The following is a 22,066-nucleotide window of genomic DNA, read 5'->3' on the forward strand; positions in this document are numbered from 1 at the left end:
GTTGCTCACCAGCCAAGGCTGGGGAGTTATCATAGACTCAGCTTCTCCAGGAGCTAAAGAGAAGGTGGGGATCACACCTGGACAGATGCTGAGGCATGAGGAGTATGAGGCTTTTCTGTTCCTGTCCTAGGTTCCTTGAGAGGTCTGAGTGACCCTGGCCCATGGGCACGTGGACCCATAGGGCCATGGAGTCCTTTGGGCTGAATCCTGGCCTGCCAGCCAAGAGCTCCGGAAGCATCTGCCATCACTCTGTGATCCTTCATGATATGGCCTAGGGCAATGGTTCTCAAAATGTTAGACCCATTTTGGGCGGGGGGGGGGGGGGGTCTAACGACCTTTTCATAGCTGTTGTCTAAGACTATCGAAAAAACACAAATATCTGCATTATGATTCATAACAGTAGTAAAATTACAGTTATGAGGTAGCAGCAAAAATAATTTTATGGCTGGGGGTCACCACGATATGAGGAACGGTACTAAAGGGTTGCAGCTATTAGGAAGGTTGAGAACCACTGGCCTAGAGGACCGAAGGAGACCCCACAGGACCTCTGAAACCAGAAATAGGTGGCCCAGCTGCATCTGAAAAGGAACTGGATGCCAGGAACACCGGTAGAACTGACCAACTTCTGGTTTGAATCTTCACAACCACTCACAGCTCAACAGTACTGTGCACGCAGCACCAAAGGAAGGTCTCCCTTCTAAACGTGCACTCCGGACGGCGGCGAAGGGAGGAGAAGCTGGTCACCAAGGTCCTTTGGACTTTGAGGAAGGAATCGAAGCCTGAGAGGCGGGGATAAATCTGCCTTCAGGCTACCGGGCTCGGGAGGGTAGTACCTGAGCAGAAGCAGGAAGGGGAGGAGGCCAGAGAGGAAACCCGGGTCACCCAGGCTCCTGCTGAGCCGGCGGGGCGGGGTCCTGCGTGCAGGTGAGCGGCTGGGCAGGGCGGGGCGCAGCTGCGTTTCGGTGCCTGGGCGCAGACACAGGCCTTGGTCGCACTCTGCGGAGGCCGAGGCGCCTCCAGAGCCATGGCCCGCTCGGTCTGCGGGTTCTCAGTCGTACTGCTGGGCGCTCTGCTGCTGGGTGCAACCCACCTGCTACACGGGACAGGTAAGCAAGCTGTGGCCAGGAAAGCGCCTGGACGTGGCGCACGCGATCCGACCCGGTGGCACGGACGGAGAGCTCTGGAGAGCTCTGGTGGCGCGACGGGCCTGGGACGCTGGCCCTGCGCGCAGGCCGCGGCACGTGGGAGTCCTGAGCCTGGGTGAGCTCCGCGCTGGCCAGGAGCAAATACGCGCGGGGAACAGGACTTAGGGGTATGCACTTAAGGTGACACGTTGTGCCCTGGGGACTTTGCTGAGGCTCTTAGAGATACCCATTAGGGCATGAGAGAGCTTTCCTCTTTGGGTCACCCTCCACCTGAGCCAGAGAATTGCAAGAAGGCCATGGTTTGACGTGCCACTGGGTATCTCATGACCTGTCCACGGGCCCCGTTCTCCTGAGGTCCTAGAGCATTAAGTCAAAAGGACAGCTCTAAGTGGACAATCACAGGCCGAGGGGACAGCCGTGGGCGTCCAGCTGTGGAGCCCCACAGGTGCCCCGCCCCTTTCTTGGGCGGAAGGCTGGACAGTTGTTCCATTGAGCCTGTGAATTGTCGAGTAGGTTGGGAGCAAGGACTGCCCTGATCCGGAGATTTGCTCCGGGAAAGAACCGGAACTGTGGGCCCTGGGAGTAGAATACGGTGAACAACTAGCTTCGTTCAAGCCAGAACTTGGTGTGAAGGCTCCTTCTCAGACTCCTACAGGGTTGTTTTGCTTTTTTTTTTTTAAAAAAAGTTCTTTGCAAACCGCGATTGAGATCTGTGATAGCTTTCGCAAAGCCCAAGGAGGTTTTTGTGTTTGACAGGTAAATAAATTAGCATAAATTAAAGAATAAAACTGAAATTGTGGGGCGAATTTGGGCGTAAACCTCAGGGAAACTTCCTGGTTTCTTTTTCCAGCATTAGGTGACACATTACTGCATAGCAGATAGAAAAATTTAAGACCTCATTTGAAATTACACACACACACACACACACACACACACACACATTGTGATATTACTTTGTTGTTGCTAGAGTTTGGTTTGTGTTTTTCTGAGGCAGGGTCTCCCTGTGTAGCCCAAGTTGGCCTTGAAATCACCAAGTTTCATGCCTCTGCCTCCAGACTGCTAGAATTCATTACAGATGTGGACGGCTACTGCGCTTTCTTAGGACTAAATTTTCAGTCAGTTAAAGGGGCAGAGTGTGTAGTCCAGCGTGTAGAGTGCTTGCCTAGCATGTACAGTGCCCCGGGTTCAATTCCCCGTGCTTTATAAACTGTGAACGGTAGCTCAGAGTTGTGATCCTAGCATTCTGGAGGTGGAGGCGGAGAATCAGGAATTCAAGGTCATCCTCAGCTACATAGTAAGTGCTTGGCAGACCTGGGCTGTATGAAATTTTGTCTTAAAAATATGTTTTAGAATAAAAAAAATAGGGAGGGAAGATATGTGTGCATGAGAGAGGGGTGGGGTGGGGTGTGCCAGCTCTGTTGGAGGCTGACGACACTAAGGATTGTCTTGAGATGTTTCTGACTTTCTATGATAATAGTTGAAAACTTCTCCAGTAAGAACACGGTGTAAGCCTGGTCATCACTGAATGCAAGATCTGCAGTCTGCTCTGCACTGGCTTCTGTCAGTCTACACCACATGGAAGTAGACAGTTTATTCTTAGACCCATAGGAGTCTACACAGCCTGGGAACACGGATTCTGGAAGAGGTTGCGTGAACTTTCATGGTCACAGAACAAAAGGAAGTTACAAATCAAGGCCTCGTCTAAATGCCTTGGTGGGGGGACATCAGTAGGTGGGCTACTTCAAGTGGTGAACCCCCTGGGCTTGGTCTCAGATGTCCAATGACATTCTTGGCTGTTGGGATCACAGAAGCTCATGATCTCCTAAATTAATATAATCAAAGAGTTTGTACCTGACAGTAAGAAAGATGTTAGTTCATATGCCACAGTGAAGGCCGTTGGGGGAACTAAAGATTGTCCAAGATCACTTTAGCTCAATCTGCAACATTCTGACACTCCACAGTTAGGAGGTCAGGTGAGCCTGCCTGTCTGCTGGACCTTCAGCGTAGATGTGGGTCTTCAAAGTGCCTCACTTTGCACATCACGCGTCCGACAGACTCGAGGAGGCTATCCTTTAGTTCCCAGAAGCTCCACTCAAGTTCTTCCTTCCCGGAAAGTCTGGGGAACCTGCGCTGTGTAAATACCAGGAATTTTACCCAATTCACTTTCTTCCTCTGTGACCTCAGGAGCGGGGCCCCATGAAGTCATATAACAGGTTGACTCAGCGGTGCACGGTTTTCCTGAAGTCAGGCTCCATCTTAACTGGCGGAGGCCTCTGAGGAGCTGGCACAGTGACTGGTTTGACACACCCCTGACCTCTCAACAAAGAGTGGGAGTAAGCGTGGAGAAGGGTAAAGGCAAGCTTGGGATCGGAGGAGGCACACTCGGTCTCCTACCAGCTCCTTCCTGGCCAGGAGGGGAGCACTGGTTGGATCAGAATGAAAACCTTTTAAAACACCATGCTGCTTGCTCCCAAGAACTCCCAGATACCAGAGTCCATGTCAGTCACCATGTATGCTACCATTGTCCTTCCAAAACTGCAGAAGACACAAATTCAAATGAGGACGCTAGCTGTTGTCTGGAGGTGTCGCTAGTTAGCAGGAGGTGGAGTTCCAGGGCCCTCCCCCACACTCACAAATAGTCCCGGGGTGAGTCACAGGAGATGGTCAGGATTTCGTGTTATTCACGGGCTCTCCTCACAGTCACCTTTGCTCACAGATAATGTTTTGTTCCACTCTAGAATAATTTTTTTCTAGAATAATTGTGATACTTAACATTTTTTTAGAACTGGGGAATGTAACTCTTGTCTGGCCTGTAGAAACCCCTGTTTCGTTTTTGTTTGGTTTTTGTTTGTTTTTTTTTTGAGACAGGGTTTCTTTGTGTAGCTTTGGCTGTCCCAGAATTAGCTCACAGAGACCCACCTGCCTCTGCCCCCTGAGCACTGGGATCAAAGGTGTGCATTGTTGCTGTCCCCACCGGATGGTCAAAGCCCTGGGTTTAAACCTCAGTACAACATAAACAAGGCACGGTCTGCACAAGTGTAATCCCAGCACTCAGGAGACGGAGGTAAGAGGGTTAGAAGTTCGAGGTCATCGTATATAACAAGTCCCAGGTTCTACTGGGCTTCATGAGTGAACACGCACACCACAGTTTTCATTCTGATAGGTCTATGTAGTAGACAGCTGTTAAGAATTACATAGCACAGGGCAGGAAAAGTGGCTCAGTGGGCTAATAAATAAGGCATTTGCCATCAAGCCTGACAACTTGAGTTCAGACCCAGGACCCACATAGTAATAAAGAGGCTACTCCCCAAGTTGTCCTTTAACTTACACACACACACACACACACACACACACACACACACTCGCTTATGGCACAAACCTCAACTCTTCTACCCAGCAGTGCTAATGAGGATGGTAAGGAAGGGTGAGCTCACTGTGTGAGGTGGTAGAGAGTACCCAGACCCCTGATGGGGGCGGGGGACTTGTAGCTGAAGCCCTCAGCTTTGTCAATTAAGAAAAGTTCACACCTTTTAATTGTTACTCCAAACTGTAAAAATTATCTCTGCAATCAAATTATTTCAAGCCACTCACCACAACCTTGTAATTAGCCCGTCACCTTCTTCTGAGAGACTGCAAACCCTCTAGACAGCCTGACCAGAGGAACCCAGTTCCAGCTCATCCCTTCACAGCCTTATGTTTGTATTTTGTTGGGGTTTTTTTTACAAGCTTTAATTATCAGCATTGCTCTGAGGCCCCGCCTTTGTGAAACAGATCCCTTGTTTGTAATTTCTAGAATTACTGGCTACTGCCGCTTCTCCCAGCAGCCAAAGCATATGAAGATTTTCTGTGAAAGCAGCTGTAGTACTTTGTGTTGATGTCTCCGCTTGACATCTATCCTGAAAGTGAATCATCGTGATGCCCTAAATCATTATTTCATGGTGGGTGCAGTTATTAACCTGTTGTTCAGCCACACAGAACCCTCAGCAGGTTCCGAATGTGTAGTGAAACACAAATGTTTTTAATTACACATGCAATTAAAAACCAGTGCTATATCACCAAGCAGTGGTGGTACACGTCTTTAATCCCAGCACTTGGGAGGCAGAGGCAGGCGGCTCTCTGTGAGTTCGAGGCCAGCCTGGTCTACAGAGTGAGTTCCAGGACAGGCTCCAAAGCTACAGAAAAACCCTGTGTCGAAAAAAACAAAACTAAAAAATCAACCAGCCAAACAAACAAACAAAAACCAACGTTATTAAAAGTGAAGTCCATACAGTGGTGACTGAAGACTGCCAGGCCATATATGCAGTTTGTCCCAGATGGTTTCTTGGCATAGGGTAACCCACTTCACCTCCCTCTGTGGGCACTCTGGGGTCTCTACCGGCTCCTGACCTCCTCAGTTCCTGGTACACGGAACACAAGCAGAGACTCTCAGCACATCTTTTTTAAGTGTTGTTTGGAGCTACAAACGTATGTTTCCAGAACAGACATTGGTCAGAGTAACTTTGATGGAGGAAATAGAAGTCATAGTGTTTGAACAATTGAAAATGAGGCTCTTTTTCTCCTGAGAAAGTATAGGCAGAGAGGCATGGGCGGGCCTTCGTGTTCCCAAGCAAGAAGGCAGGCACCGAGAGCTGAAGTAACTTGCCTGAGGTAACCTGGCTGGGCTGAGGGACGCTGAGGTGAATCTCGGGACTTTTGGTCAGCTTTGAGGTATTGTCTGCATTCTAGAAACTCCCCTTGATTTAAAACAACAACAAAACCCCACATAGGACTTGGTGCTATGTTTGCATTTTGTCCTAGGAATATGTGCTCTCTCTCTCTCTCTCTCTCTCTCTCTCTCTCCCTTTCTCTCTCTCTCTCTCTCTCTCTCTCTCTCTCTCTTTCTCTCTCTCTCTTGTTAAGAATTTTTTTTATTTTTATTGAATTTTATCTTTTTTTTTTTTCAGACAGGGTCTCTGTGTGTAGCCCTTGCTGTCCTAGAACTCACTAGACCAGGCTGGCCTCAGACTCACAGAGATCCATCTGCCTCTGCGTCCTGAGTGCTGAGATTAAAGGTGTGCGCCATGATCTCCCAAGTACAGGTTTGCAGGTGTGCACTGCCGTGATAAGCGGAGGTGACTGATTTGTGAGTCACCCTCATCTTACCTTTCCCAGCAGAACTCCTTCCCTAAATCCCACTGAGTCTCAAAGCATGTCAGGAAAGTTCTGAAAGCAGGAACATCTCCCGATGGTTTTTTTGAGACAGCGTATAATTTATTCCATTGCTTTAAGAACCATGGTGCTCCATGTTGCTACTGGGGCTTCAGAAACATCGGGTTGAAGGGCTAGCCTGAAATGGAGCCACTGTGATGGAAATATGCAACTTCCCCATCTCTCCTGGTGCACAGACTTCTAGTCTTCTGCCAATGGGCATTGTGTGTATTGTGTTATTGGTGGTGCACTTTTTGAGACGGGATCTCACTATGTTTGCCTAGGTGGCCTGGAACTCTTATGTCACCCAGGCTGGCCTCAAACTTGCAGTGATCTTTCTAATCTGCCTCCTAAGTATTAGGCTTACAGATGTGTGACACATACCTGTTGTGTCTGGGTGGGAGGAGGCACTGTTCCTTTTTGTGTTGTTCATATTTAAGAATTTTAAAGCTGTTTAGAAACAGGGTTGGTTCACTCACAGGCTGTGTAAACAGTAGCTACTTCCTGAGATCACAGTGCAGATGAAGTTGCTACTGTCACTCAGACGGTAGAGGCAGGAGACTGGGTGCAAGACCCTGTCTCAAGCCAAGGCAAAAATTTCTATTACATGGTGATGTCACAGCTGTCTCCACAAAGGGTGCCAGGTATCTGTCACTCATGTTTGTGCTAACTTGGTAAATTTCACTTACATGCCGTGTATACGTATATAGCATGGGTGACCTCGAAGATGAATACAGTGGTAAACAAAGAGGCAAGAACTTGTGTGCTAATAATACATCTGTTGTTAGTTTAGAGTAGCAATTCATTTTCCTGCACAGCGATATTCCACGTTATAACCATGATATATAACTGTCAGTTATTCCCGACATCATGTCCCTTGACTTCATCAAGAACCAGGTCTAGCCGTGGTTCTATACCTTCTAGGTTTGTGTTAATACATTCAGTGATGTTTGCACCTCAGCGAAATGACCAGTGTCGCATTTTACATAACGTATCCCACTAAGTGATGTGACCACAGTGCAAAATACGGGCGGAAGGGCTCAACCTCATTGTAGCCGGGAAGGCAACAGGCAGGGAAAGTATGGTGTCAGGAGCAGAAAGCGGACTGATCACATTTTCATCCATACCTAGGAACCAGAGGGACAAAGAACAGGGAGTGGGTCCAGGATATAAATCCTCAAAGCCTGCCCCCAAGTGAGGTACTTCCTCCAGCAAGGCTCCACCTCCTAGAGGTTCCATAAACTCTCCCAACAGTACCTTCAGCTGTGGACCAAGTGCCTAAAAACATGAGCCTGTGGGGGGCATTTCTCATTCATAACATCACGGTCCTTCACCCCCAACCCCTGGCTGTTTGCTCTCTGATACGCTTCTCTTGTTACACCATGAACTGGTGCCCCTATGAGCCGGCCTCTTCTTATCCCCCTAACAAGTGTCTAAGAAGAGTGTTTGAACTTGGTCTTCACTCTCTCAGTTCCCTAGCTCCTCCTGGGTGCTTTATTGTCCTTCATGGCCACACTTTGTGTGTCCTTCATCTTTCTGGACTGTTTCAGGATATCATTATGTATCAGGAGGTTGTGCTCAGGCCTGGGGCTCTAGTGGCTTAGAATTTCCATCCATGCTCAGTTAACTTTCAGCTAAAGCTCACAACGCCAAGTACACATCCTGGCTCGCATATTTCTTTCTTTGGGAATGGGGGATCTGTATGTTTCTGCAGGTCCAGTTTGCATTTGTGCATATGTGTGGAGGTCAGAGGTCAGCCTCAGGTGTCATTCCTTAGGAGTCATTCACCTTGAGACAGGGTCTCTTACTGGTCTGGAACTCACCAAGTAGGCAAGGCTGGCTAGCCAGCAAGACCCAGGAATCTACACCCATCTCCGCCTCCCCAATGCTGGGATTCCAAGCATGTGCCACCATGCCTGGCTTTTTTTTTTTTTTTATGTGAGTTCTGGAGAATGAAACCCAGATCTCATGCATACAAGGCCGGCATTTTATCTTCTGAGCTATTTCACCAGACACGGATATTTCTTTCTTGCTCACAGAAAATGCAAAATGGAGGCTGTCCTCTAGGCAGGGATAAGGGGACCCAGGCCTCTTCTCCCATCTTCGACATATGGCTTCTGTGTTCACCTGCTTCAAGCATCAGGAGGGATCTCGTCCACTGCCTCGCCATCTACCATGTCATAAAACCCTGGGACAGGGAGAGTACCTCTGGCTCTTGGCACCATGTGCTCCTTTGGGGGGGGGGGCTGTGAACAGGAGAGGACGGGTCTATCCATGAACGGCCTAATCCATCTCAACAGGCTCCAGAATAGCTTATACACACTTGGCCCCAAGCCACCATGGCATGCACAGGCCAGGAGATGGGCCCCTGGACTTTGGGCCTATGGAGCAGGGAAAATCCTGACTCTGGGCAAATTGGTCTAACAGTCAGAGTGGAGAGTTACTCTTCAGTTGCAGCCTCTGCATGCTGGAAGTCTATCCTGCTGGAGACTGTAGGCCACAGAGGCTATGGTGGGAGGTTCAGCCTGAAGCAAACTGGCCTGTCAACTGGACCATGGAGAGCAGAATTGATTCCGCTCAAGTCTCACTTAGGGAGCCAATGAGTTTATTGGGGTTACTTAAAGGAACATAAAGACTCGGGCAGGTGCTTCACTGGGAAGCCCACCCCAGCATGGGAAAGTTCATGAAAGCTGTGTCCATGGAGCTCTCTACAGTCCTAGGGACACTGAAGAGCTTCTCCAAGCAATGTTTACTGCTTTACAACCTTGGGGTGAGGGCTTGTGAACGTTGTGGCTGCCAGAGTTCCTGGAGCCTAGTAAGGTTTCTGGGTCTTCGCTCCGGGACAGAAGGTCTCATCTACATAGTAACTGAGCAACGTTGGGTTCAAATCGTAACACCAGTGCTTATCAACTAGGCCAGCTGGACAGACAGCCTAACCTTAGACTGACCTGGGGTACAGCATAGGAATAGCAATACCTGGAAGCCAGCCAAGGTCCCATTGGGAGGGTGTGTGTAAGACACTCACACTGCCCTGCTGACCTAGAGCAGATTCCTCCATTGCTCCAAATGGTGACAGTTTAGGTCATCGTAACCAGTTCAGCTTGTGAGATTCAGTACTGCAGCATGGGCCTCAGCCCCACTGGAACTCACTTTGGGCATGAATGGGGGGAGGGCTCCTAGGGGAGATTCCTAGAAGTGAACTTATTCAATCAGAAGCTCTAAGTTGTTTCCCATGACACTCAGAACACGTTCGTAAACATTGTTAGTGTCTACTCACACATGAATTTCCTGTTAGCCAAGGAACTGACCAGGCAGGTTCTGTTTGGCTCAGTCAGCACACTCAGTCTCCCGGGACTGCAGCTCCCCATCCATATGACCAAGTGCTACAGACCCAAACTGGACTGAGCAAGCTGCAGGAGAAACCAGAGCTGGCTGTCCCTTGGAGCCCTGGCCTTTAATCCCTCCCTGCTGAGAGACGGGGTGTTAGTCCGGAACCAGCCTGGACTGCTGACAGTCTTATCAGACACTTCGGCCTTTGGGTGAAACTTCAGGAGCAAGCCCTTATCTTGTCAGAACAAGACAACATGATTTATATAATAAACAGTACTTGGGTTATCTTGCAGAAGCCAGCACAGGGGCTAGCAATGTAACTCAGAGACAGAGCCCCTTGCCTAGCAAGCCTGAAGACCTGGGTTCCAAGCTTTGATTTATGTGGTATCTTTATGCTATGAAGGGTGTTGTAATTAAAAAAAAAAAAGAACAAAAAATACCCAGCAGCGTGAGAGGGAAAGATGCCTTTCGACAGAGTTCACATTTCTTGTGGAGTGGAAGAGAGGGGAGGGAGGCCAGCCTCTGGGGACAGGAGCAGCATAAGAGAAGAGAGAGGCAGAGAGAGAGAGTGAGAGAGAGAGAAGGGGAAGAGACAGAGAAACAGGCAGAGAGAGAGAGAGAGATGGGAGGTGGGCAGGGCCCTTTTAAGAGGGAACTTAGTGAATGTGTACAGGAGGTGCTCTTAGTGGCTACAGCTGAGGACGTATCCTGTCAGAACCTCAAGGACAGACCAGTACAGGTGCCTGAATACTAACAGGAGGTTGTTTATTCAGGGTAGGGTCTCTTCTAGTTGAAATTGGTCTCAAATTCTTTTTGTAGCCGAAAATGACCTTGAATTTTGGATTCTCCTGCCTCTGCTTCCCCCATGCTAAGATGGCAGACTTGTGCTTTGTGCGGTTCTGGAGACTGAACGCTTGGCTTTGTGAGTGTTAGTTAGGTCAGCCCTCTCCCAGCTGATCTACATCCCCAGCCCCTTTAGCTGAGTCTTGAATTAACATCTTCTAGACTCGGGTCTCTGCTCTATTGCAGCTCCTTCCAGCAATGAGCCAGGGAAACTGGGGAAATGTGTCCCATTGGAACCTTCCAACTCTACGTAGGCATCTTATCCTTGCCCAGTGCCTGGAGATTAGAAACAACCTCCAGGTCCATTATTTGAAGGGAAATAGTTGGATTCTGCAGGAGGGGGCTGCTTGTTCGTCCTGGCTGCCCAGAACCAAAATAACAATACAGAAACTGTATTAATTAAATCACTGCTTGGCCCATTAGCTCTAGCTTCTTATTGGCTAACTCTTACATATTAATTTAACCCATTTCTATTTATCTGTGTATGGCTACATGGCTGTGGCTTACCAGCTAAAGTTCCGGTGCCTGTATCCGGAGGGGCTACATGGCATCTCCCTGACTCCTTCTCTTTTCTCCCAGCATTCAATTTAGTTTTCCCCACTTAGCTAAGTTCTGCCCTGCTATAGGTCCAAAGCAGTTTCTTTATTCATTAATGATAATCACAACATACAGAGGGAAATCTCACATCACCTCCCCCTCTCTGTTTAAATAAAAAAGGAAGTTTTTAACTTTAACATAGTAAAATTACATATAACAAAACAGGTATCAAACAAGAATTACAGTTACACTATTTATATCTACTTTATCTCTTATAACTAAGGAAAACTATATTATTACTATCTACTCTTCAACTCCATCAAAGACTACAGAAGGATATAATATTACCTAAGTAAACAGGAAATGCATTGTAAGCAACTTCCCAAACTCTAGAATTGATGGAGACATCTTGCTGCCTGAACAGTCACCCAAAGTTCTTCTGTACTGTTGGGGCATCCATCTTCCGCCTATAGGCCTATAGTATCCAGTAGACTTTTCCATGAAGCAGGAAATTTTAAAGAGAGGTTCGCCTATGTTGGCAGTTTGTCAGTCACTTTCTTTTGTATCCTGTAGAATGTCTAACAGACTCTTTCATGAAGCAGGAACCTCAAAGGATCATCTCACCTTTAGGCAAATTTAGTCATTTCTCTGTGGGTCCTGCATGTCCAGTTCATCAAGCAGTCCAGGCAAGAGCAGTTTCTTGCCCAAATGGCTAACCAATTCCATAAGGAGTATCTTCAATGCCCTCCTTCCTCTTGAAGTAATGGTGCTGCCAGGAGCAGATGTGTCTCATTGTCATGAAAAGTCCTAACTTCTTAAAACATTTTAAATGCCATAATCTGTAGTCTTTAAAAGGTTTGAAGAATCCCTATCCATCTGAAATGCATCTCTGTGCATCTAGAAAATCTAACTAATATGACTACAAGCTTGACTATTATAGATGATTATCTATTAACCTATCTTTCTTAGTTATACATTACATTTTTAAATGAGCTGCACAAACACAATACCTTAATCAAGATCAGAAATACGTATACACAGTATAACAAAATTGGCCTTAACTTTGTATCAATAGACCAAGATCCATACCCATGCCAATCTCTACAGCAGGATTCTGCTCTGCTAAACCCGATGCAGTGCCAGGCAGCCTTAGAAAGAATGAGGTGCCACTGTGTAAATGCTGTGGAGCAATGCCCAGGCAGGAAACAAAGGCCCCAAAAGAGCTGTGGCATGCAGCCTCTGGCAGCAGAAAACAGAAGGATGGGGGATAGGTGTGCAAACATGAGCTCAGGAAGATCACGCCTGGCTGCCATGGTTGCCTCTGGGACAAGAAGCAGATACAAGTATGAGAGATGTTTGGTGGTCAATCCTCCCACTTAACACTTTATGTTTTATTTTTCTAAATGTAAAAGATGGTTTTTGTTGTTGTTTGGACACTACTGAGGAATCAAGCCATAAAATTCGTCAATGTTAATGCCTTGTTTGTCCAGGTCCTGCTGAGTGTGTTATATTGAAAAACTCTCCCCCCCCCCCAAAGTTCTTCCTCACCCCTTTGCAGTCAGTTTCTGTCTAGCAACCACTGATTAGTCTACCCATCGAGTTACAGGTCAGCCAGGGCTATACAGAGAAACCTTGTCTCAAAAAAACAAAACAAGCCAGGCAGTGGTGGCGCACACCTTTGATCCCAGCAACACTTAGGAGGCAGAAGCAGGCAGATCTCTGTGAGTCTGAGGTCAGCCTGATCTACAAAACAAATTCCAACACACTTTACGCAGAGAAACCCTGTCTCGAAAAACCTAAATACATACATGCATGCATACATATACATACATAAAATTTGGTTGTGGCGCCCAGTAGTATGGTGGTGCAATGCCTATAATTCCAGCCCTCTTGAGGCAGAAAGGAAGGTCCAGAGTCGAGGACAGCCTGAACAACATAGACCCTGTCTCAAAACATGAACTAATAAGCAAAAAAGAATTTGCTTGTGTATAAAGGATAGAGTATTACATTACTAGGAATTGAGAAAGGATGGCCAGACCTGGAGCAATTTACTCTAAAGAACAACTATGGAATATCATTTGGGTTTGGTTTTAGCTTTTATCTGCTTTTATAAGGCCTAGCACTAAGCCAATTCAGTGAGTTTGATCTTACTAGGAATGTCTTGAAAAGATCTAGCCCAGCCCCAGGTCATTTTGGTAACAAGGCCCATTCAGCCTACAGTCTAGAGTTTCTCTGTGTGCTCGCTCTGGCCTCTTGCCTCCCACAGTTCATCATCCAGATGGGCACAAATACATAAATTGGTGGTGAGGGGTGGGGGATGGGGTGTGGTTAGGGACTATTGATGTGTTTTAGAAAGAATGTCAGGCTTGCAAATTACCTAATAGAGCATGCCCTGTCTGTTCAACAAGTATAGCTCTTTCCTGCTCTGCCTTTTGTATTGGAGCTTGTGACTCTGCCCAGTGTGGTGAGTACAGTAAAAGATACGTGCTTAAGAGTAACAGTTATTGGGTGGAGAGTTGGCGCAGCAGTTAACAGCATGTACCACTCTTTTAAGTGACCTGAGTTCAATTCCCAGCACCTACAGCAGGCAGCTTACAACTGCCTATAACTGTTTCCAGGGGACAGATATCTTCTGGACTCCTCGAGCACCTGTATTCATGCGCACATACCTATACACACACACACACTTGCTCATACACACACACATATACGAGCACGCACACATACATGCACACACACACACATATATATACATATATATGTATATGTATATATATATATATATATTAAAATGTGTTCTTCAAAATAAAACAAAAGAGGAAGACAAGGTATTCTGCTTTCTGAGGCCTATAGGAAACCACTGATAAGACCCTGAGACTAACCGTAGAATAGCTCTGTTACTGGTCACCAGTAGTCCTAAAGTGTTTTGATGTTTAAAAGATTTATCTTCTGTTAGGTCTGATGGCCCAACGTTCAGCCACATATAAAGTAAACCAAGTTCAGGATCAGCTTGATTTGGTCACAAGACCCTGTTTCAAAAAAATACAAGGAGAAAAGGAAATGGAATAGGAAACCAGAAGCCTCTAAATACCTAAGCAGGTGGGGAAGGGGCGCTTCCATAAAAGGTTTCTCTGTCTTGCCCCATCCCACAGTCGCTTTTAAATAAAAGACTTAGAGGCCTAATATTAGCTACAATATGCCTGGCCGAACAGCTCAGACTTGTTACTAACTAGCTCTTACTTTTAAATTAATCCTTTTCTAACAATCTATGTTTTGCCACATGTCTCACGGCTTTATCTGTGCTCTAATAAATCTTGTTCCTCAGGCATCTGCCTGGCATGTCTTTCTCCTGTTTGTATCTCCATTTGGTTTCCCCACCTAGCTGTATTCTGCCTGACTACAGGACCAATTCAGCTTTTATTATCAACCAATGAGAGCTACATATTCACGGAAGGGTTATCCCACGGCACAGTTCAGGCGTGTTTGACACACCATCCCTGTGTATCAAACAACTGATAAGTTGTCTTAGTCTGCTTGATATTGTGGTTTTCAGTGACTTTGATGACCCACGCTTTTGAGGTGTGACAGAATAAATCTTTCTAACATTTCTTGGAATGTTGCAATGTCTTGAAGTAGCCTGTCATCACTAATTACTTCAGAAACCGAGCTGTTTGTTGTTTAACCTGTAGTCCCCATGTTGCTGGTTCTTTTATCACGTGGTTTTTAAACTTCAGCTGTCCTCTTTGATCTCTTCTCCACCCAATGTGATTTGATTCCATCTGGAGTCTTGGTGATGTCTTATCTGGGCTGTGTGTCCATCTGTTGCAGACTCATTCAGCCCTTGTCATAGGATACCATTCAGTCACCATAGTATGTGCCCTGTGTCCTTGGCAATAAATACTACAGAAGGGTCTGGATGACTCCACACAAACCTGTCGCCACTTTGGGAGATGAATTAAATCACAAGCCCTTTCACCACTGGCCTCTAGTACTGCTTTTGGAAGATGGTTCAGTAACTTTGTAAGGTTAGATAATTTACTAAGAGTTCAGGAATGAAGACAGGAATACATAGATGCCCCTGACAGTCTTCATTAGCTGTCTCTCTGAGCTGGATTGAGTGGGCTTACACAATGGGATCTTAACATCAGTTACAGAACTTTATCTTTTTATCCCCTATTGTTGCTCTGAGGGTTATGGAAATAGTAGGTTATTTTAGAGACAGCTGTGAGTCTGTGTTCTGGGAAGATAGGGTAGAACTGTGGGTCTCTTTCGGCACATAGTGTCCCTTAAGCCCAGAGGTTGTCGAATGTGATTCTTGGATGCTGAAATGACTTGATGTAGTCGTTTAACCTGAGGTCCCCATGTTCCTGGTCCTATTATCAAACTTTTTTAAAAACTTAAGTTATCCCCTTTGATCTCTCTTCTCCACCTGGTGTGTTTGATTCCATCTGGAGCTTTAAGGAGACTGAGAGGTTTGACCTGCTCTCCCCAGGCGGCCCCAGGGAATAAGGTGAGGGACCAGGGCAGGGTGATTAGTCTGGTTTGTCAGGTCCGGCTGGACCCCACCCAAAGTGGCTTCATAGTCCAAATACCCAGGATAGATGGGGGGTCTCTGATCTTGGAAGAAGCATTTCCTGCCAGGCCACATCAGAGGCTGGACTGAGTGTTTATCACCATCTTAAAAACAAGAAGAGAAAGAGAAACTATTGCCTGGGGACTGGGGATATTTTCCTATCCTCAGAAGTGTTTCATGATGCCTTGATTTACCATGTTAGTGGGAACAAACCGTTCTCATCAGAAAGTTCCTGGCTGCGTGATGGAATCCCTAGTGCAGAATTAGATCCAGGAGTTCTCCCAGCATGCCCTGGGCTCCCGTATCCGACCTCTCTGGCATTGACCTGGCCTTGCCTCTTCTTAGTCATAGAGGAGAGAACTGGGTGTCTTCCTTGACTTGTCTGAGCCTCAGTCCTCAGGCTGGAGACTGACCAGATAGTCACTCCCTCCCAGAGCAGGTCCTGTCACAATGGGTCGTGTTGGTGGTAACCCCAGCTCTTGGCTTCCCAATGATGCCAGCAGCACCCCTTTGCTGGGGTAGCTTGGCAGCATGCAGAGGGCATCCCATCCGTGGTTCCTTAGTAGGGTAGGTAGGCCAGTCCACTGACTCCAGAGCTCAGCACAAGTGGGAAGTAAAGTCATGTCTCAGAGTCCCAAGGGGTACTGGAGTCACGTGAGTCAACAGGTATGAGAAAGCCTTTACAGCCAGTGAAGATCAGGAAGGCTGGCAGAATGTGAGGCTTGGCTTGCACTTGGCACAGCCTCAGAAGGAGAGTGTGCTAGGAGTTTGTCCTGAAGGTGCTATCCTGGCCTCCACCAGCCCCCACTAGCCAGGATTCTGGGCTCTGGGCTCAGGCAAACTGGTGGTGATGGATTATACTGGACTATACTGGACACCACTCCTTAGTGCCCCTCACCCACACTGGCAGTGAAAGGCTCCCTTGTAAACATGGTAACATTGACTCCTAAGTGCTTTATGAATACCTAACTCATTCAGACCTCAAAACGGTTCCCTTTTTATCCCTAAGCAGTTTGCCCAAGCAGACACAGCAGACAGACAGTAGAGCAACCCAATTCTAAATCTCTTCACCCCAACACACAGCTGGGAAGACATTCTGGTCCCAACAAGTGAAGCCCAAACTCCATGGCCAGCACCATGCACTCCCCAGACAATAGCTGGTGGCTCACCCCCGTTTCTTCAGAGTATTTTGAACTTTCTTGGTGGCCTCAGCTCACTGACTCCACTGAGGTCTGATAGCTAAGATCACACTGAATCATCCCTCTGTGTAGGGGATGAAGGTGGGAGAAGTCACTGATGAGGTGTGAAGAGTGTTCCTTTGTGGTGCCGCCCCCCCTGGGCCCCCCTAGTGTGAGCCTCTCATCCTCTGAGCAAGCCACCAGCTAGTGAGGTGTGTTTCGCACACCCAGTCCTAGAAGCAAATCACTCACATACCTGGTACTCAACCAAGAAAGTTGGACCTGAGGCATGGCAGCAGGAAACACTAGCTGGTGAGCCCGTTGAGTGAAGAGGTTGCTCCACAGAGTGGGATCTTCTGTCTAGAGAGGGTGGCGTCTCCAGGGCGGCATCCATCCGCATCACCCTCTCACGTACTGGCGACTCCCACACAAGCTGTGACTGATCACCCGTGCTGATTCACATGTAACACGCCATGTCTGTCTCCCTTGATATTCTGGGTATTCCTCCAGAGCTCCAGGCCTGAGGGTGCCCAGGCTTAGCCTTGTCCCTGGCTGGGCTCTGCCCAATGCATTGTGATTGGATAGAGAAAGTGAATGTGAGCCAAGCCCCAGAGGAAACCACACCAAGCATGAAGGCAACGAGTTCTGACACATCTGAAAGTGTTTAAATTGTGTGTGTCTGTCAGTCTTAGAATCTGTCTGACGGATATGGAGGAAATAGCACCTTAGCGTTTAAATCCCCGTCGTAGAGAGTTGAAATGAAACAGGACAGCGGGGGAAAGGAATAACCGTGAAGGATCCTGTGGTAATATGTGAATAATGAGCAATGAGTAGGAACGTCAGAAATTCCCACCTGAGAGGCACAGGCAAGGTGGGCTGAGTGAAGATCTCCTAATAAGGAGAACTAGGGCAGCCGGGAGCTAAGGAACTGTGACTCAGGAGCTGATCTGGGGCCTCAGAAGCTTCCCCAGGGCCCACACCTATTCCCAAGAAGGTTGATTTGGATTTCTTTCAGCCCAGAAGACCTCAAAATCGCACCAGTATTGGGAGTGTCTTCTGTATTTCTATGGGCTAGCTAGGGTCACAAACCTGAACTTTCCACCCATGAAGTGTAAAATCCTTACAGAGATGAAAGAAATGCAGAAGAAGAAAATTTTTCTCCCTCTCCTCCAAACTGCAGTAATTCCGACAAGGGCTCTGGTGTGCCAGGCGCAACAGAGGAGTGGGCGGGAAAGGCTGAGGTTTCACTTCCCAGGGTTGGTTTTTCCAATTTCAAGGTATGATAAATGGTTGAGTGGGTGCAAAAGAAAAAGCCACGTAAACAAAGTGTTCTCAAATTCCAGGTATCTGTGACCAAATGAGCTCCTGATTTATTTTATGCAAGCAGTACTGTTCCCATGATCCCTCATTCTAGTGAAGTACTGGCCTTTAGAGTGTTGACGTGGGAATAGGGAGCCCTGGGTGGAATCCTTACCTCCTCGTTTCCTCTCTGCCCATTCTGTTGTCTTACACATCATTCAGAGTGAGGAGGGCAGATACACATGGCAGCCGTGAGAGTCCTTGCTTGTGACCCTGGAAATCAGCCTGTGAATTAAACTCCCCGCTCCTGCAGCAAGTGTGCATGGGGAATGGCTATGCTGAACACGAGTCTGTAACTCAGTATTTCCTTTGGATGCTCAGTGGGATCGATCACTAGGGTCACCGAAGGATAATGAACTGGTTGCCTTTCCCACTGCTAAAACACCTGAGAAAACAATTTAAGGGAAGAAAGATTTATTTTGTCTCAGTCCCAGAGGGTCAGGTCATGGCTGCTTAACCTTGTGTATTTGGGCGGACCATCACATGCTTGGCCCTGTGTATTTGGGTGGACCATCACATGCTTGGCCCTGTGTGTTTGGGTGGACCATCACATGCTTGGCCCTGTGTGTTTGGGTGGACCATCACATGCTTGGCCCTGTGTGTTTGGGCGGACCATCACAGCAGCAGAAGGATGTGTGTGGTGATGGCTTCTTCACTTCATGGTGGACAGGAAGCAAATGGACCCAGGAAGGGGCCAGGGACAAGACACTTTCACTTCCTCCAGCTAGGTCCTACCTCCTGAAGTTTCCAAAGCAGTATCCCTCAGGGACTAAGCCACATACACCTTTGAGAATATTCCATATTCAAACTAACAAAAACACAATTGCCAGGCAGTACAGTGTACCAGAATCACTTGTTTCGTTCCGGCTGCTCAACCTGAAATAATCACATAGAAACTGTATTAATTAAATCACTGCTTGGTCCATTAGCTCTAACTTCTTACTGGCTAACTCTTACATCTTAATTTAACCCATTTCTAGTAATCTGTGTATTGCCACATGGCTGTGGCTTACCAGTAAGATTCCAACTGGCGTCTGTCTCTGGCAGGGCTACATGGCTTCTCCCTGACTCCACCTTCTTTCTCCCAGCATTCAGTTTAGTTCCCCCCCCCCCCAGCTCTGTTCCCCTATAGCTCTGCTATAGGCCCAAAGCAATTCCTTTATTAACCAATGGTATTCACAGCATACAGAGAGGAATCCCACATCACCGGAGAGTGGAACTCAGTTGGGTGGTGGTCTGTTGGGAGTCAGATCATAATGAATTCGTGTGAAAATCTGAGTTGTTTAGACCCATAATAGAAATATGCTTAGTGAATCACTGCTGTGCTCTAGTTAGATGGGAGTAGTCAGCTCCTCACGTGGAAAAATAAGTAACTAAAAGTGAATCCCAAAGTGCTAGAAAATAAAACAAACAAACTTCCAGGGGCAGGATCAATGGTTGTTTTTATAAACAGTACAGATAAACAGATTTTATGTCAGGCTCACCAGGTCTGGGAGTGTTGCTATTTTTAAAATTGACAAAGTATGCTATTAGCTCCCTGGGGGCAGATACTCTGATTAGTCCTATTAATTAACTAATTAATTAATTTTTAGAGCAAGGTCTCACTGTTTAACCTTGGTTGGCCTGAGCTTGCTGTGTAGACCAGGCTAGCCTTGAACTCACAGAGATCGGCTTGCCTCTGTCTCCCAAGCGCTGGGATTATAGACATATGCTACCATGCCTGGCCAGTCAGTAAATTATTTGTGCCAAGTGTGGCCCTTGGAACATATTACACACCCAGAAAATGCTTGTTGAATAAATATCTGATTTCAAAATAATTCTAAAAAGCCTGAATTTCTAAAAGACATCACGTGTTTTTCTTTGGCTGTTGTTAATAACAGAATGCATGGTAATTGCCAAAATTACTTAGGGTCCTTGTTTGCTCGCAAAGAGGAACTACCTGAGAGGAAGATTTTGGTGAACTCTGCTTTGATCTTCTGAATCTAATTTAAAGAGATTTGAAATGTTTATGCACATACTGAAAGACGGTAACCCCCACAAAACATTATAGTGTATTCTAGATGTATTTGTGACTTTTTATGAACACTTATTTTTATGCATGAAGGTATAACATTTGAACTCATTTTTAATGTATTAAGGTATATAACATTTGAACTCATTTTTTAATGTATTAATCTATAACACAAAATGCCATCACATCTCGGGGACAGACCGATAGATATTGGTATCTGTACAACACAGGCCAACACTACCATAGTCAAGACCTGCAGCAGCTTCTGCAACCTTTCATAGTCTCTTGGGCCTCTTGGTACCCTCCTTCTCCGCTACACCAGATCCACAACTGCTGATCTAGCTGCTTTGTATCTAATAATAAAAATAATACTAATGGCCAGACTGTGGTGGCCACGCCTTTAGTCCCAGCACTCCAGCAGAGGCAGGCGGATCTCTGCATTCTGGCCAGCCTGGTCTACAGAGCAAGTTCCAGGACAGCCAGGACTACACAGAGAAGCCCCGTCTTGAAATACAAAAGAAAAAGAAAAAAAAAAGATACTAATTAACAGTAATAACCATTTTCAATTATGGCTTGGCTAAAAGATGAAAAAAACAGAAGAAGGAAATTGACAGCATCACAACCTGATTGCCCTTGATGTCGAATTAGCTTGACTTGGCCACCCAGGGTTGGAGGCTATTGTGAAGGGCGGACCAAACCTAGAGAGAGGATTCACTGAAAGCCTTTTATAGTCAGTGTAGAAGACATTTTTACAACTACCGAAACAACACAAGGGCTGTGATACCACAGCTCAGATATAAAACTGACCACCACAGTTCTGAATGTGAATCAGTTTGATCTGATGTCGTAAAGAGTTCCTTGGATTCTGAGTCTGTTTTGGAAGGTTCAAATGTCGCATTATTTCAGGACAAAGCATTTGAGAAAACACATTCCTGTCTCAGAAAACAGAAACACACTCTCTCTCTCTCTCTCTCTCTCTCTCTCTCTCTCTCTCTCTCTCGTGTGTGTGTGTGTGTGTACACCCCTGGCTCCCCAAGGAAGATTTATTGGCCCTTACTGCAGTAAGGTAGTGGTCATAATATTTGTGAGCAATTAAATGCAAGAAAAGACAAGACCGTGAGGTCTGTACCTATACATAAAATTATTTGAGGGCTTGTCTGTTTTTTTCTCTGTATCTGGTGGGTACCTGGTGCCAGCTGAGTCCTGAGGCTACTGCTGAACAAGATGGTGAATTCTGCTGTCCTACTGTGGGAGCTTTCCTGCTGGTAGCGAGAGGAGGCACCTTGGGCAGAGGGCAGGGTGCCTTCGGGCTGGACTAAAGCCAGAGGAACAGAGAGAGCCCAGGACCAGCTGGGTGAGGCAGGTGGTATGCTGTCGAAAGTTGATCAGAGAAGGCTGCTGTATCTGAATGGGATTCTATTAGTTACTTTTCAGTTGTCACAACCAAATACCTGGCGTGAAGTATCTTGAGGAAGGAAGAGGAATTGAATAAGAGCTATATATAGCCCACCATGTAGGGAAGGCGTGACAGCAAGAGCATCAAGTAGCTGGTGACGTTGATCCTCCTAACTCAGCTTACCAAGGAGCTGAGATAAGGCTGGGCCTGCGTGTTTTGCCTCTAATTTTAGCAAATGTCCTGTCCCCTGTGGTACAATTGTATGCTCTTGGCCTGTAAAGCGTTTGTGGAAAGCGGCAGCTGCAGCAGCTGCAGCAGGTCTTTGCAAATGAGTGAGTGTCCCAGCAGATAGATGGTGTCTGCCTAGGCCTCTATCCCCCACTGCTGCCACCCCTGCTGCAATGGCAGTCACAAGGGAAAGAGACAGGACAGTGCCTATCTGCTTGTCGTTAACGCTGCATGTGCAGGGATCTGAAAACACGCTACCTAGGAGATCAGCAGTGTGGC

The 22,066-nt window shown here is 46.9% G+C and overlaps 1 protein-coding gene across 2 annotated transcripts in view; it reads left to right on the plus strand.

Moving 5' to 3' along the window:
- Nucleotides 1-943: 943 nt before the first annotated feature.
- Cdcp1 (CUB domain containing protein 1) overlaps nucleotides 944-22,066 on the plus strand; it is a 41,454-nt gene continuing 20,331 nt past the window's right edge. Inside the window, exon 1 of one of the 2 annotated variants that reach the window (XM_041676736.1) lies at nucleotides 944-1,106. In XM_041676736.1, the coding sequence (XP_041532670.1) occupies nucleotides 1,025-1,106 (82 nt within the window). In that variant the 5' untranslated portion in view covers nucleotides 944-1,024. Of the gene's footprint in view, nucleotides 1,107-9,176; nucleotides 9,182-22,066 lie in introns of those variants that run through there. The other variant, XM_041676737.1, reaches the window with a different exon arrangement.

Source organism: Microtus oregoni, unplaced genomic scaffold, assembly GCF_018167655.1.
Source record: "Microtus oregoni isolate MIOR12 unplaced genomic scaffold, Mior012 000028F_ref0000031, whole genome shotgun sequence".
Taxonomy (NCBI): Eukaryota; Metazoa; Chordata; class Mammalia; order Rodentia; family Cricetidae; genus Microtus; species Microtus oregoni.